The sequence below is a fragment of the Mobula hypostoma genome, chromosome 10 (genome assembly GCF_963921235.1).
Source record: "Mobula hypostoma chromosome 10, sMobHyp1.1, whole genome shotgun sequence".
Taxonomy (NCBI): domain Eukaryota; kingdom Metazoa; phylum Chordata; class Chondrichthyes; order Myliobatiformes; family Myliobatidae; genus Mobula; species Mobula hypostoma.
In genome coordinates, this window is record NC_086106.1 from 2,964,273 (window position 1) to 2,980,886 (window position 16,614).

The following is a 16,614-nucleotide window of genomic DNA, read 5'->3' on the forward strand; positions in this document are numbered from 1 at the left end:
GTGTAAGATCATTTGGAAGGTAAGTCAAAGAGCATACATAGCAGTAGGAAGAAATAAGAAATTTCCACTTTTTAGGGCCATCAATATTATCATATATTTAAGTGTGAAGTTACCTGACCTGTTAATAGTTCTCAATGATAGCCATTTTTCACAAGGAAAGATTTAATAAAAAATAGGCCCCATAATAAGTCATCATTTTTATGTCAGACTAGGTTAAACACTCAAGATACTTTAAACTAATGAATTTCTAACCTTGAGCTCTTCATTTTCTTCAGACCTGTCATCCACTTCCTGGTCTTCCACATACCCACTCACAATTGCAAGCCTTCATCACAGGAAAAGAAAACAACATTATTAAACTGTGCTCTGGAGATGACCACTAGTAATCTGGAAAAAGCAGTAAGGATGAGCAGAAAAAAACTTTGCCATGATGATCCCCAACAATGCCACCCCTCAGCCCCCTAGTCAAATTCCATCTGCACTTCCAACCGCGTGTTCAGATCATGATACCACTGAACCAAGCCGTTTCTCAAACAATAATGATTCGGAGTACAGGAAGGAGACGGAGAGCCTAGTGACATGGTGACATGACAAGAATCTTTCCCTTGGTGGCAGCAAAACAAAAGAGCTGGTCATTGACTTTGGGAAGGGGGCAGTGCACATGCTCCTGTTTACGTCAACGGTGCTGAAATTGAAAACGCTGAGAGCTTCAAAGTCTTAGAAATGAACAGTCAAGCAGAGCCAGAAACCTCACCAGTACCTCTGCTTCTTCAGAAGGCTACAGAAGTTTACTACGTCCCGTTAGACCTAGGGTCCACGGACCCCTTGGTTAATGGTAGGGGTCAATGGCATAAAAAGGGTTGGGATCCCCTGCCTTAGACCCTCACCAGCCTTTATTGATATACCCTATCCTGATGCATCAAAGCCCGGTATGGCAACTGCTCTGCCTGTGACTGCAAGAAACTGCAGAGAGTTGTGGATGCAACTCGGAACATCACAGAAAGCGATCCTCCCTCCATTGACTCTATCTACACTCTTCGCTCCCTCAGTAAAGCAGCCAGAGACCCCACCCACCCCAGACTCTTTCCTCTGCTATTCCACCGGCCAGAAGATATAGAAGCCCGAAAACAGGTGCCACCAGGCTCAAGGACTGCTTCTATCCTGCTGTTATAAGACTGCTGAACAATTCACTAAATGACAATCTTACAATCTACCTCATTATTATTTTACACTTTATTGTCTACCTGCAGTGCACTTTCTCTGTAATTGTAATATTCTTTCTGCAGTTTTTGTTTAACCTTGTACTACCTCAATGTACTGTTATATAAAGAATTGATCTCTATCAATGATATTGAAAGACAAATTTTTCACTGTACTTCAGTGCATTTGACAATAATAAACCTCAGGGCTCACACCACCGGGTTCAGGAACAGTTATTACCCCTCAATCATCAGACTCTTGAATCAAATGGGATAACTTCACTCAACTGAGCTGTTCCCACAACCTATGGACTCACTTTCAAGGACTCTTCATCTTATGCTCTCAAAATTTATTGCTTATTTATTCATTATTGTTATTTCTTTTTGAATTTGTACAGTTTGTTGTCTTCACAAAGGTTGTCTGTCCTGTCGGGTGCAGTCTTTCATTGTGTTTCTTGTATTTACTGTAAAAATGAATCTCAGGGCTGTAAATGGGGGCAAATTTTTTGACAATGAATTTTGTTTGAACATTGAGTTAACAAGGATATCATTGCATGCATCATTCATTCTTAGGAAATGGTATGATTGGCAAGCTTGGCATTTTATTGCAAAACCCTCACTGTGTTAGAAAAGCCGGTAATAGACTCCTTCATGAAAGCTGCAGTCCTTCTGGTGAAGTTACTTTTACAGTCCTATTGGGCAGGGAGTTCCAAGATTTAGACACAGCAATGAAGGAACAGTGACATATTTCCAATTTGGGTTAGATTATGGCTTGGAAGGAATCTGTCAGTGGTTCCTGTTGCCCTTGGCTTATTGATAGTAGAGATTGTGGGGTTGAGAGTACTTCCGGAGCTTTTTCTGGACTCTCTCGACGTTCTTATACGGCATCCAGCAATGAACACAATAATCCCGTGAGGCCGGATCACTGTATATGGCATTGCTTTATTAATTAGCATAAAGGTAGTGCTCAATGGTGTTCATACTTGGTATCGTTATTGATGAAGCACCGAGGTGCACACCTAACAACTTGGGTGCTGTGACAGCGTAGTGCTTAGCTCAATGCTATTGCAACTTCGGGCATCCTTGTTTGGAGTTCAATTCTGGTGCCCTCTGTAAGAAACTTTGTACATTCTTCACATATGCATGTGGGTTTCCTCTGGGTGCTCCAGTTTGCTCTCAAATCCAAAGACGGTTAGGAGGTTAATTGGTCATTGTAATTGTCCTGTGATTAGGCTAGTGTTAAATAGGTGGACTGCTGGATGACATGGCAGGGTAGGCCAGAAGGAGTAACAGAAGTCGGTGAGACAGCTAAAGCCTGTAGAAGAACTGTGGCAAGTTCTCAAAGACCTTTGGAACAACCAGCCAATTTTTTATAAAACTGCATGTCAATGTACCTAAGAAAATAGATATAGTTTCAAAGGCAAAGGGAGGTCACACCAAATATTGCTTTGATTTAGTTTTTTTATTGTTTACTGCTCGCTATAGTAATTTTTTGATATTCAGAAACCTTTCATTTCATAATTTTTAAGAGCACCCTCACTTTACAGAAATTTTTCTATTTGTGCCTAAGAATTTTGCATAGTGCTGTATATAAAAAAACTAACCATTACTGGGAAAAGCCATCATATAAATATAAATGCAAAGAAAGCACGACAGCGCATCTACTTCCTCAGGAGTCTGTGAACATTCGGCATGTCATCAAAAACCTTGGCAAACTTCTATAGGTGTGTGGTGGAAAGTGTGCTGACTGGTTTCATTACGGACTGGTAAGGGAACATCAATGCCTTTGAGTGGGAAATCCTACTCAAGGAATCCCTCCAGTCCGTCATGGGTAAAACCCTCCTGATTTGTGCACATCCACTTGATCCACTTGTGCCATAGCAAAACAGCATCCATCATCAAAGATCCTCACCCAGGCCATGCTCCTTTCTCACTGCTGCCATCAGGTAGAAGGTACTGGTGCCTCAGGACTCACACCAGCAGGTTCAAGAACAGTTACTACCCCTCAACCACCAGGCTCTTGAACAAAAGGGGATAACTACACTCATTTAAGGACTCTTTTATTTTGTTATTCCATGCTCATTATTTATTGCTATTTATTTATATCTGTATTTGCACAGTTTGTTGCTGTTTACAGTTACTGTTCTATAGATTTGCTAAGTACGCCAGCAGAAAAAGAACCTCAGGGTTGTATGCCGTGACATGTATGTACTCTGATAATAAATTTCACTTTGATTTTAATTGCCTTCCCTCTGCCTGAGCAACAGCTGTTTGCCTGTACTCTCTGTTGCCTTTTACCCAGCTAACTTTTTATCCATGCTAAAAATGCCATGTTCATCAACTTTGTGGATAAGCCTGTTATACAGCAGCTTATCAAAAGCCTTCTGGAAGCCTACATATTTGGCTACTAAATAGGTACTAATGCTGTTAGGAAGCTGGCCTAACTTTATGTGCTGACCTTTATTGGCAGTGGAGTAACTTCTTCAAACTCACATACTTCAAATGGAAAGGAGCTGGTAGAGCAGTGCCAGAGGCAGGGGTGGAGAGCACGTTGTGAGCCGATAGAGGTAGGGGGCAGATGTTTTGCTGGTTTCTGGCTCTGCACAACCTACTCTCTCTTTGGCATTACAAGGGATGCAGAGAAAAGAGCCGTCAGGACCGTCACAGAGGTTATGGATCAAGAGGTGTGACCCGTAGACCAATACTGCTGGGACACAAGCTGAGGCCTGATCAACCCTGGCTGGGTCGCCAGAGCAAGAATATCTGATGCTCAAAGACCGGAAACACCTGATGGCCCCAGATGATGCTGTGTCCCAGCACATACGAGGATGTATCTCAGCATCCCTTGTCTCATGTTGGTAGATCGTTTGTAGATTGAGGCCAGTACTATTATTGTTCAGCAAAATCGAGGCGAATGTTTTTCTCATTTGCTATAACTAGCATGCAGAGGAACTATTCCTGCCCTAGTTTACTACCTACCCTCTAAGCCAGGTGTTCCCAACCTTTCTTACGCCATGGAGCAACAGCATTAAGCAAAGGGTCCGTGGACCTCAGGAAGGGAACCCCTGCTCTACACCAGCCTTATTTGTATTGTTCTGTCATTCCACATATCAGAGTACAATTCCTGGATGATTTCTCTTTTTACTGAGTTCCTCAATGAATAGCATTCAAGTGGGAAAGTGGGATAATTCCGTACCAGATTTGGCATTCTATAGAATCCTCATGCTCCTTCAGGCTGGCCATCCCTTCATCTCTTCCTGTGGAGAATAAAGAACACAGACTTAAAAACTTGCAGATAAAACTATATGAAGCAAAATGACTGTCTTCTTTATGTTCATCATCACCATCTTAAAAACTTTAAAGAGTGCTGATACATCTTTCAGATTGTGTTGCCAATTTGCATTTTTATATTTTAATATTCAGCTGACAAATTACAGTAGTACGCTTGATTTTGTATGGTAAAACTTCTGTGAATTTACAAACTCACTCTTGCAAACACTTTCACGAGAAAATCTGCAGATGCTGGAAATCCAAGCAACACACACAAAATGCTGGGGCAGCATCTATAGAGAAAAGTACAGTCGACATTTTGGGCCGAAGCCCTTTGGCAGGACCGGAGAAAGAAAAGCTGAGGAGTAGATTGAAAAGGTATGGGGAGGGGAGAAAGAAACACAGGGTGATACGTGAAACCTGAGGGGGGAGGGGTGAAGTAAAGAGCTGGGAAGTTGATCAGTGAAAGAGACAGAAGGCCATGGAAGAAAGAAACGGAGGAGGAGCACCAGGGGGAGGTGACAGGTGAGCAAAGAGATAAGGTGAGAGAGGGAAATGGGTTTAGGAAATGGAGAGGTGGGGTGGCAGAGGCATTACCAGAAGCTCGAGAGATAAGTGTACACGCCATCAGGTTGGATATAAGATGTTGTTCCTCCAACTTGAGTGTGGCCTCATCACAACAGCAGAGGAGACAATAGATAAACATATTGAAATGGGAATGAGAAGTGGAATTAAAATGGGTGGCCACTGGGACATCCTGCTTTTGCTGGAGGACGGAGCATAGGTGCTCGGCGAAGCGGTCTCCCAACCTTCGTCGGGTCTCACTGATACTCAGGAGGCCACACCAGGAGCACCGGACACAGTATATGACCCAACAGACTCACAGGTGAAGTATTGCCTCACCTGGAAGGACGGTTAGGGGCCCTGAATGGTCGTGGGGAGCAGGTGTAGCACTTGTTCCACTTGCAAGGACGGAGATCAGTGGGGAGGGACAAATGAGCAAGGGAGTCACGTAGAGCTTCTCTCTCCCTTCCCTTTTAAATCTACACCTCAGCTTTTTCTCACCAGTCCTGTCAAAGGGTTTCGGCCCGAAACTTCGACTGTACTTTTTTCTATAGATGCTGTATGGCCTGCTAAGTTCCTCCAGCATTTTGTGTGTGTTGCTTGCAAACACATTAACTACTCTCTGTATCTAACTATTGTTCTCTTAGATTGTATTTAGCATAGACAGAGATAGAGTTCACTTTGACATTGAACAAACCTTAGATTGTAATTAGCAGTCTATTCATGAGATATAGCTCACTTTGGCACTGAACAAACTTACACTTTATTATCACAGCCTACGCATGATATATACTGTAGCTCACTTTGGCATCGAATAAACCTTCACAAGTTCATCATTTTTCAGGGTTTGGGTATCACTGACTTCTCGACCATCCCTGACTGCAAGGAGACGACGATGATGAGCTGCCACCTTGAACTCTTGCAGTCCTCCTGGTATTCCTTAGCATGTCAGTTTGGTGTTCTAGCAGCAACATATACAATTTAGATCTTTAAATTGCAGGTTTTGTGGTAGAAAAAGAATGAGATGGAAGATAATGAATGGATCTACATTTCTACACAGTCAGTGAGTATTTTCTCCACATCACCTGGATCAATTAGTGAGCTCATGTTGACTAGAAAGTGGATTAAGACCAAAGTACTCTTATTACAGTAATCATACTTGGCAAAAAGGAGACACAGTTAGATTTTAATTTTTCTATAATAAGATTCCTACCTGCCAAAGCATAGCAGTTCTGAGTTTCTTTATCTTCTGTCAGCTGGAACATGTCACTATAGGCACGAATCATCCGCCAGCAGAACTCTTTTCTCTTGCCGTACTGTAAGTTATGAGAAAACTAATTCAAACACCATGGTAATACTACGAAGACTCAGTAACATTTATTTCATTCAGTAGTTCCTCTGATAAGATTATAAAACAAAGGAATAGAATTATGCCAATCCATCATGGCTGATTTATTTTCTCTCTCAACCCCATTCTCCTGTCCTCTCCATGTAAACTTTGACACCCCGACTAACCAAGAATCTAGTGAAGTAAGAAATAAGATTTGCATTTACACTGATAAGGACTTTTCACCTTTTTACAACCATGGGACGTCTTTCTAACTGATGAATATTTCCTGATGTGGGTTCTTGATCTGTAATGTAATAATGGTTGCATAATCCTTATTTGGCAATATTGAGCATGGTCTAAATACTGTTCAGAATCATTCTTGAGACACTAGAGAGTAATCCTTGAGTACAACCTGAAGTCAATATTGGTACGATTATAAAACCCTGGTCCTTCCCTAGCTCAGAGAAAACATACAAGATACAATTGATACATGACAGCTGTATGTACTGTATATCAGCTGAAGGCATCACAGATGGCACAGTGGTTAGTGCAACACTATTACAGCTCTGGATGTCGGAGTTTGGAGCCCAATTCTGATGTCATTTGTAAGGAGTCTGTAGGTCTTCTCTATGGAATGCGGGTGGGTTTTTCCAGCTGCCTCACCGGAATTGTTTAATATCTATAGTGAAATGATTCTCAGAGAAACAGAAGACCTAGATGGGATAAAAATTGGAGGTGTTAACATCAACAATATAAGATATGCAGACAATACCACCCTAACAGCAAGAGCTGCAGAAGACCTACAAATCCTCCTGGACAAAGTAAAACAAACAAGTGCAGATTTTGGTCTAACCGTCAACTGTAAAAAAACCAAATGTATGGTAATATCAAAACAGCAGGATACTCCCAACTGCCAATTGTACATCAGTAACCAAGAGATTGAACAAAAGACCAGCTTTAATTACCTTGGTAGTTTTATATCACAAGATGCTAGAAGTAAAGTAGAAATAAAAAGAAGAATTGCCATTGCTAAAACTAACTTCCAAAAAATGAAACACGTTTTTACCAACAGACACATTTCTATGACAACAAGGCTTAGGCTACTAAAATGTTACATCTGGTCAATCTTGCTGTATGCTTCCGAAACATGGACTATAACACCAGAACTCCAAAGAAACCTAGAAGCAACAGAAATGTGGTTTCTTAGAAGAATGCTGAAAATATCATATCGAGATAGGGTAACTAATGAGACAGTACTCCAACGTGCCCATACAAAAAGATCTTTAATGAGAACATTAAATGAGAGGAAACTTAAATTCCTGGGCCATGTCATCAGAAAGGGAGAAATAGAATGCCTTACATTACAAGGCCGTATGCCTGGGAAATGCGGAAGAGGAAGGCAAAGAAGAAAATATATGGACACTGTGAAAGAACAGATATCATTGTTTGTGCGAGATATCATTGACGCTGCATGGGATCGCTCAATGTGGAAATCCATGATCGCCAAGCGTGTAACACGCAAGGCACATGAAGAAGAAGAAGAGATCCTTACAAAGATCTGCAGTGCACTGTCATAGGAAAGTAGCATCCATCAACAAGGACCCCCACCACCGAGGACACGCTCTCCTCTCACTGCTGCCATCAGGAAAGAAGGTACAGGAGCCTCAGGACCCACACCACCAGGTTCAGGAAGTTATTGCCCCTCAACCATCAGGCTCTTGAACCAGAGAGGATAACATCACTCAACTTCACTTGCCCCATCACTGAACTGTTCCCACTCTCACTTTCAAGGACTCTTCATCTCATATTCTCGATATTTATTGTTTGTTTATTTATTTATTATCATTAATATTATTTATTTTATTTCTTTTTGTTTTTGCAATTTGTCGTCCTTTGCACATTGATTGTCTGTCCATCCAGTTGGGTGCAGTTTTTCATTGATTTGACTGTGTTTCTTGTATTTGATGTGAATACTGGCAAGAACATGAACCTCAGGGTTGTATATGCTGGCATAAATGTACTTTGATAATAAATTTACTTTACTTTTAAATGGGTTCACTGTAATGCCACTTTGCTAGTCTTACCAAGACCTATTGGCTGGGAGAAAAAAAGCATTATTGATACAGACTTCTATTATTGCAGATTTCTAAACAGCAACTGAACATGAACAAAGTTTTTGGAAACTGCTGCGAGCTATTTATCCTTGCATTAGATTTGCAACATTTTGCTAATCTCTAGATTTAAAATAGAAAATGCTGGGTCAATAATCCTTTATCTGCGTTATAACTTGCTGCTTCCCTACTTCATAATCAAGTGAAATTAAATGAATCTGTTTATAATAATACCTAACTTTTTAGTTAATTAGCAAATTCAAAGGATTCAAAGTATGTTTATTATCAAAGTATGTATGCAGTATTCAACCCTGAAGTTCGATTCCCCAAAGACAACCATGAAACGAAGACAGTCACTGAATCCGTTCAAGGAAAAACATCAACCCATCCCCCATGCCCAAAAGCAAATCGGGCAAATGGCAAAAAATAACCAGCGAAAACACAGAATATAAAACACAATAGCAAAAGAACCCATATTCAGTTCATCTCAGTGTTCATGATCTACAGGGCGTCTCGATTCACAGTCACCCAACAATAGCAACAGAAAAAGGAATGACCAGGAACCAGAAAACACATCGGTTTCTCTAGAGATTCACGGAATCAATGTTGAAACTACAATTTTATTTATCTATCTATCTATCTATCTATTTATTTATTTATTTATTTATTGAGATACAGTGCAGAATAAGCCCTTCCAGCCCTTAGAATTGTGCCGCCCAACAACCCCATGATTTAACCCTAGCGTAATCACAGGACAATTTACAATGACCATTTAAGCTACAAACTGGTACGTCTTTGGACTGTGGGAGGAAACCAGAGCACCTGGAGGAGACCCACACATTCCATGGGGAGGACGTACAGATTCCTTACAAAGGACGTTGGAAATGAATGCCAAACTTCAATGTCCCGAGCTGTAATAATGTTGCACTACCACGGTACCCAGAGAAGATGTTGATTTTCACTTGCGATTAATTTCCTCTGTTCTGAGAATGTGTCTAGTGATGACAGGGCTATATTTATTCTGCATGCCACCATTTACAATGTGGCTTCCAGGATGACCTTTGAAGTTAATTGCAGGGAGTGGGTGTCAGACAGGGATCAGGGGGAAATGAAGTGGGCACATTGATATTAAAGTATTATTGTCGGAAACTTTGAATTCAACCGGTTAAACAAAAAATTTAATGAGTCACTTAGTCAGTTGATCAAAGTATTACTCTCTGTATTTGTCCATGATTCATGGTATTGGAATAACTGTAAAGAATCAACATAGTTGATTCTGGTTAATTGGGTCATCAGTTAATCAGGGCAGCAACTTATTTGTGACAACTCTTACATAACAAAAACTAATCGAGAAAATAGATGGGATTTCCTTCGTTTATTTGGGACAGGGGACAGTTGCCGAATAGGTTCTAACTAGTGTCAGATGCACGCAGTTCTGTGGCTGTTAGAGACTAGATAGTGTTTAGAGTTAACAGCTTTTAAATAGTACCAGTTGTGTGTGGTTGTGTTCAAAAAACTGATTTTTGTCACTGACAGTTGGCGAGAAATAAGTAGCAAGACAACTCCAAACCGTTTTGCTCACTGTGGTTTCAAGCATTTGGGCTTACAGATCCCAAAAACAGCTGGGAGTGAAAATGAAACAATTTCACTTTGAAGTGAAACTACTAAGAACTTGAAGGTATTGACAATCTACTTCCCTCACAGTACTTTGCATACAAAGCTAGACAGGAAGTTACACACCTTCTCAAAAATCACCTGAGCTGGAAGCTTTCTTCAGCGTTGTTAAAGAAAAAACTGTGAAGGTGGATATTGCTGTTTCAAGGGAAAATAGTGGATGAAGTTTAATGTCTTTCTACTGTCTGTGCTTCAAGTGAAAATCCAAATTAATCCGTGCGGGAAATGATGTAAAAAACTGCTTATGAATAGAAAGTAACGTTTGTACAAAACAAACTGCATACCAAACAACCAGCACCTCTCAAGGCTAGAACAGCCAATCACCTCGAAAGTTATAATTAAAATAAAGATTTGGAGGATGTAGTCATTGAAAGCATTGTGTGAAGGCAGCCGATTATCTACACTATGTATCTGCGCTAATTTTGTTCCTTTACAGTCAATCACAAGAATGTGGCAGCCTACACTGGATGAATTCCTGTCAATAACTAATAGGAACTAATACACAGTTTTATGGTACTGTGGTAATATTGGTAGTGTTCGAATTTGTTTTGCAGTTCATTTAAATACATAATTTGTTACTCAGTTTGTTTTTTTAATACTTTTTTAATGATTTTCATGAAACTTTGACTAATTGGGGTAACTGCTTATTGGGACAAAACGTACTGATCCCAATGACCGAAATCCACCTGTGTGTATTACAATAATTGTAAAGAAGTGAATCGAATGAACTATTTTGCTTTGTTGCTACCTTGTTTTTATAGTCCAAGAGGACTTTGAATCCTTGCTCTTGTTCTTCCTTGGTTCCGTCATGCAACCTGTCGATTTCATGCAGCAGGGAGGTAATTTCACTTTTATCACCTTCAGGTGGTTGCAGGCACTGTATGGAGTTGGCCTCATGCTCCAGTAGAGGGGAGAAATTCAGAACCTGTACCAAGTCGTTGACCTCTTCTTCATCCTTTTCCATTTCTGTTTCATTCGTTGCCATTGCATGACTGGAATAAATGAATTTCAGAGTTCATAAGCTTATTAACATTTAGAAATGTCAATAGAGTTGAGAAACTTTGTAAACTTGGCCCACAGAAATTCCTGATGTGGACCACAGAAAACTGGAATTGCTACACGATGAACAGAATTACATTCCACAGTTGTGGATGGTGAAATAAGCAGCAGAGAGATGTGAACTCAGCCAGCTCCAGCAGGGGCACCAGCCCTCCCCAGCATCCAGGACATCTTCATGGAGCGATGCCTCAAAAAAGGTTGTATCCATCATTAAGGACCCCTGTCACCAGGACATGCCCTCTTCTCATTGCTACCATCAGGGAGGAGATACAGAAGCCTGAAGGCACACATTCAATGATTCAGGAACAGCTTCTTCCACCCTGCCTTCAGATTTCTGAATGGACAATGAACCCATGAACACTACCCCTCAATACTTTCTTTTTCATTTTTTGACTTATTTATTTAATTTAACACACACACACACACACACACACACACTTCTTACTGTAATTTAGTTTTTATTATGTACTGCTGCCACAAAACAATAAATTTCATGACATATGCCAGTGATATTAAACCTGATTCTAAACAAAAAAAGGGGTTATTGAATCAAGATGGAATGCAAACTATGGGATGATATTCTGAAATTGGTGCAGCATCCTCAAGTTTTTAAAATCGTTTACTACTTGGTGACTTTCAGTTGGTGATCCTCACTACTGTGAAGAGTTCTAGAATAAAAAATATAATTGGGAGGATATTTTTATTTCCTGAACAAGAGAAAATCTGTAGGTGCTAGAAATCCAAGCAACACACACAAAATGCTGGAGGAACTCGGCAGGCCAGGCAGAATCTATGGTAAACAGTACAGTCAACGTTTTGGGTTATTTCTACTATATTTGTACATATCATACAGAAAGGTGTTAAAATAACAATGAACACATTACCCAATTTCCTCTTGAAGCTGAAGAGGTAAAGGGTCAGCATCCAGGGCAACCCTGTCCTCTGTGAGAGCTGCAGTTGCAAATGCGAGCATAGAGCAGTCCGATCCTGCAGGGATTTCTGTTTGACTGTTGATTACAAAGGAAGTATAAGTTCTTATTTTCAAACCTATAAAACGATTTGCAAAGCTCAAACACTGTTATTTTCCCTTTAAGTATTCAGTTAAACCAGTTATTTTGTATTAGAGTGATACAACTATCATAGCAAATCGCAAAGTCAAACATTAAGGTCTACATGCCGTAATAATCCAATTAAAAGTTTTATATTTGAAGTGTCTCCATCTGGTTTGATTCTGAAAAAAAAACACAGCCTCTCTTTAACAGTATACAACCATGTACTTGTATAAGTACCATCAGTTAATGAGAAGATCTCCAAATTAGAATGTTAAAGTCAAGGAAAGGTCCAAACCGTCATATTATCTACAATACACCCAAGGTAACCGGAAGACCACAATCTGTGCAGATGGGAAATACCATCTCCTTCTCGCTGATGATCAACACTGGTGCCTCAGGGATGTGTCCCACTGCTCTACTCTCTCTACACCCATGACTGGGTGGCTCAAATGTCATCTATAAATTTGCTGCTGATACAACCATTGTTGGCAGAGTCTCAGATGAAGACGTAAGTGAGATATACCAACTAGTGGAGTGGTGTGGCAGCAACAACTTTCCACTCAACGTCAGTAAGACCAAAAAACTGATTGTGGACTTCATGAAGGGTTAGATGAGGGAACATGAACCAATGCTCACAGAGGATCAGAAGTGGAGAGAGTGAGCAGTTTCAGATTCCTGGGTGTCAATATCTCTGAGGATCGATGTAGCTACGTATAAAGAAGGCAAGACAGCAGCTATATTTCATTAGGAGATTGAGGAGATTTGGTTTGTCACCTAAAACACTCGAAAACTTCTACAGATGTACTGTGGAGAGCATTCTGGCAGGCTGCGTTATCAGTGTCTGGATGGGAGTGCTAATGCATAGGATTGAAAGAAGCTACAGAAAGTTGTAAAACTAGTCAGCTCCATCATGGGTACTAGCCTCTGTAGTATCCACCACATTTTCAAGGAGCGGTGCCTCAGAAAGGCAACGTCCATCACTGAGGACCCCCATCATGCAGGACGTGCCCTCTTCTCATTGTTACCATCAGCAAGGAGGTACAGAAGCCCAACAGCACACACTCAGCAATTCAGGAACAGCTTCTTTCCCTCTGCCACCTGATTCCTAAATGAACATTGAACCATTAACACTACCTCACATTTATGTTTTTGTATTGTTTTGAATTTAACTATTTCATACACACACACACATACTGTATATATATATATATATATATATATATATATATAAAAAAAATATACATTTAATTATTTATTTTTCTATATTCATTGTACTGCTGCCACAAAGACAACAAATTTCATGACATATGTCAGTGATATTAAACCTGACTCTGAGGTACTGAGAGAATTGGAACATACGCCAAGAAAGTGTTTTTTCAAGCTGAAAAGACTGGAACATGTGTGGGCTGTATTTGGAAAGGATTTGTTCAGTTAGAACTGAGATCGTGAGAAATTCCTTTCATTAAGGATTGTAAATCTGGAATACTTTACTCCAGAGACCTTCAGCTGTTCAGTCAGTCACTGAATTAATATATGAAATCAAGAGATACTGAGACATTCAGGAAACTGCAGGATATGGGAACTGGTTGGGAAAACAAACTTGAGCAACAGCATCAGTCATCTGAATGGAGCTGTCTCAGAGAAACAAAAGGTCTACTTAGCATTGTGCAGGAAAGACAGAATGCCTGGAAGTTCTTGCACCAAAGGTTCTTTCCCCAGGGCTGGGGAAACCAAGAACTATGGGGGCATAGGTTGAAGGTGAGAGGGTGACAGTTTAAAAAGAGGCCTCTTCACACAGGTGCAACCATCAGCTCGGCCTGCACATCCCTCTGTGGCAACAAGTTCCCACAGATTCTCCATCCTTCGCAAGAAGAAATTTGCCCTGTGGGATTTGTTACCACTGGCGACTGTGGAGGCCCAATCATTGGGGTATACTTAGGGCAGGGGTTGATAAGACTCTTGATTTGTCAGGGCGTGAATAGACAATAGACAATAGGTGCAGGAGTAGGCCATTTGGCCCTTGGAGCCAGCACCGCCATTCACTGTGATCATGGCTGATCATCCACTATCAGTATCCTGTTCCTGCCTGATCCCCATAACCTTTGATTCCACTATCTTTAAGAGCTCTATCCATCTCTTTCTTGAAAGCATCCAGAGACTTGGCCTCCACAGCCTTCTGGGGCAGAGCATTCCATATATCCACCACTCTCTGGGTGAAAAGGGATAGGAGAGAAGGCAGAAGATCGGGGCTGATATGAAAAATGGATCAGCCATAATGAAAAGGCCTAATTCTGCCCCTATGTCTTTATTCTGCGGCCATGCACTCGGATTCCACACTCTCTGCTTCTGGACACCCTCTATCCATGCCCATTACAGTACGACTAACCCTGCTTCAGCCTCACTGTCTGAGGTTTTCTCAGCATTTGCTGTGAAGTAGATGGAGAGAGACTCTGCAGAATCATCGCTGTCTCTCCTGGATTCGTATCTCCTCTTCTTCCTCCTGGCACTCTTGTGCTTCTTCCCGCTAATCTGCTTCCCCACGAAGCCTTGGATGCACTCCTTCAGGGAGGTCACCTCTTCCCTCAGACCGTCCAGGCAGCTCTGGATGGAATCGAGGTGCCACCGGATTTCGGCCTGCTCCTCTGAGACCCCGCTGGGGGGCTCCTGGGCATCTGCCAGGGTGGAGGTCTGCTTCTGCCCACTTGGCTGGACCACGTCTTCCCCCTCCTCCAGGGCTTCCAAGAGGATGGAGCCCCTCTGCTGCCTCCACAAGTAGTAAATACCCAAGGCTCCCGAGGCCGCCCCGATCCCTGCCAGCAAGCCCGCGGGCCTGAAGTGCTGCTTGCTGAACATCGGCCTACACGCCCGGCCGCGCCATTGCGCCCATTGTGGTCAGGCGACGCCGCGCCGCCCGTTGCTAGGGACGCGCGAGCCGCTGGCAGCGGGTCAAATCCCGGGCGGCCCCGCCAAACTCTCGCGAGACTCGCCTCTCCGGGGAGGGGGAGTGCGGGACAGCACTGCGTTGTTATAGCAACGCGGGAGATTGACTGTTACCAACCCCGTAGGCCCCGCCCCCCCCCCGTTTCTGTCTGCTCCCCAAGGTCCACAAACCCGCTTGTCCTGAACTCACATCTACTCTAAGCCTACTGACTCTCACAGCTATCTGGACTACTCCTCTCCTCACCCTGTCTCCTGCAAAAACGCCATCCCCTTCTCGCAATTCCTCCGTCTCCGCTGCATCTACTCTCAGGATGAGGCTTTTCATTCCAGGACGAGGGAGATGTCCTTTTTTGAAGAAAGGGGCTTCCCTTCCTCCACTATCAACTCTGCTCTTAAACGCATCTCCCCCATTTCACGTACATCTGCTCTCACTCCATCCTCCCGCCACCCCACTAGGAATAGGGTTCCCCTGGTCCTCACCTACCACCCCACCAGCCTCCGAGTCCAACATATTATTCTCCGTAACTTCTGCCACCTCCAATGGGATCCCACCACTAAGCACATCTTTCCCTCCCCCCCCCCTGCATTCCGCAGGGATTGCTCCCTACGCAACTCCCTTGTCCATTCATTCCCCCCCCCATCCCTCCCCACCAATCTCCCTCCTGGCACTTATCCTTGTAAGCGGAACAAGTGCTACACATGCCCTTACACTTCCTCCCTTACCACCATTCAGGGCCCCAAACAGTCCTTCCAGGTGAGGCAACACTTCACCTGTGAGTCGACTGGGGTGATATACTGCATGCGGTGCTCCCGATGTGGCCTTTTATATATTGGCGAGACCGACGCAGACTGGGAGACCGCTTTGTTGAACACCTACGCTCTGTCCGCCAGAGAAAGCAGGATCTCCCAGTGGTCACACATTTTAATTCCACATCCCATTCCCATTCTGACATGTCTATCCACGGCCTCCTCTACTGTAAAGATGAAGCCACACTCAGGTTGGAGGAACAACACCTTATATTCCGTCTGGGTAGCCTCCAACCTGATGGCATGAACATTGACTTCTCAAACTTCTGCTAATGCCCCACCTCCCCCTCGTACCCCATCTGTTACTTATTTTTATACACACATTCTTTCTCTCACTCTCCATTTTCTCCCTCTGTCCCTCTGACTATACCCCTTGCCCATCCTCTGGGTTCCCCCCCCTCCCTCTTTTCTTTCTCCCTAGGCTTCCTGTCCCATGATCCTCTCATATCCCTTTTGCCAATCACCTGTCCAGCTCTTGGCTCCATCCCTCCCCCTCTTGTCTTCTCCTATCATTTTGGATCTCCCCCTCCCCCTCCCACTTTCAAATCACTAACTCTTCCTTCAGTTAGTCCTGACAGAGGGTCTTGGCCCGAAACGTCGACTGTACC

General features: G+C 42.6%; 1 protein-coding gene across 2 annotated transcripts in view; it reads right to left on the minus strand.

The window, feature by feature from the left end:
* Nucleotides 1–15,160, minus strand: part of LOC134352604 (regulator of microtubule dynamics protein 3-like) — a 41,859-nt gene extending 26,699 nt beyond the window's left edge. For both annotated transcript variants that reach the window (XM_063059889.1, XM_063059888.1), the window contains exons 1-6: nt 14,646–15,160; nt 12,092–12,214; nt 10,897–11,140; nt 6,247–6,349; nt 4,396–4,456; nt 253–325 (exon numbers count right to left, since the gene is read on the minus strand). In XM_063059889.1, coding sequence (XP_062915959.1) covers nt 253–325; nt 4,396–4,456; nt 6,247–6,349; nt 10,897–11,140; nt 12,092–12,214; nt 14,646–15,112 — 1,071 coding nt within the window. In that variant the 5' untranslated portion in view covers nt 15,113–15,160. The remainder of the gene's footprint in view (nt 1–252; nt 326–4,395; nt 4,457–6,246; nt 6,350–10,896; nt 11,141–12,091; nt 12,215–14,645) is intronic.
* Between the last annotated feature and the right edge of the window lie 1,454 nt (nt 15,161–16,614).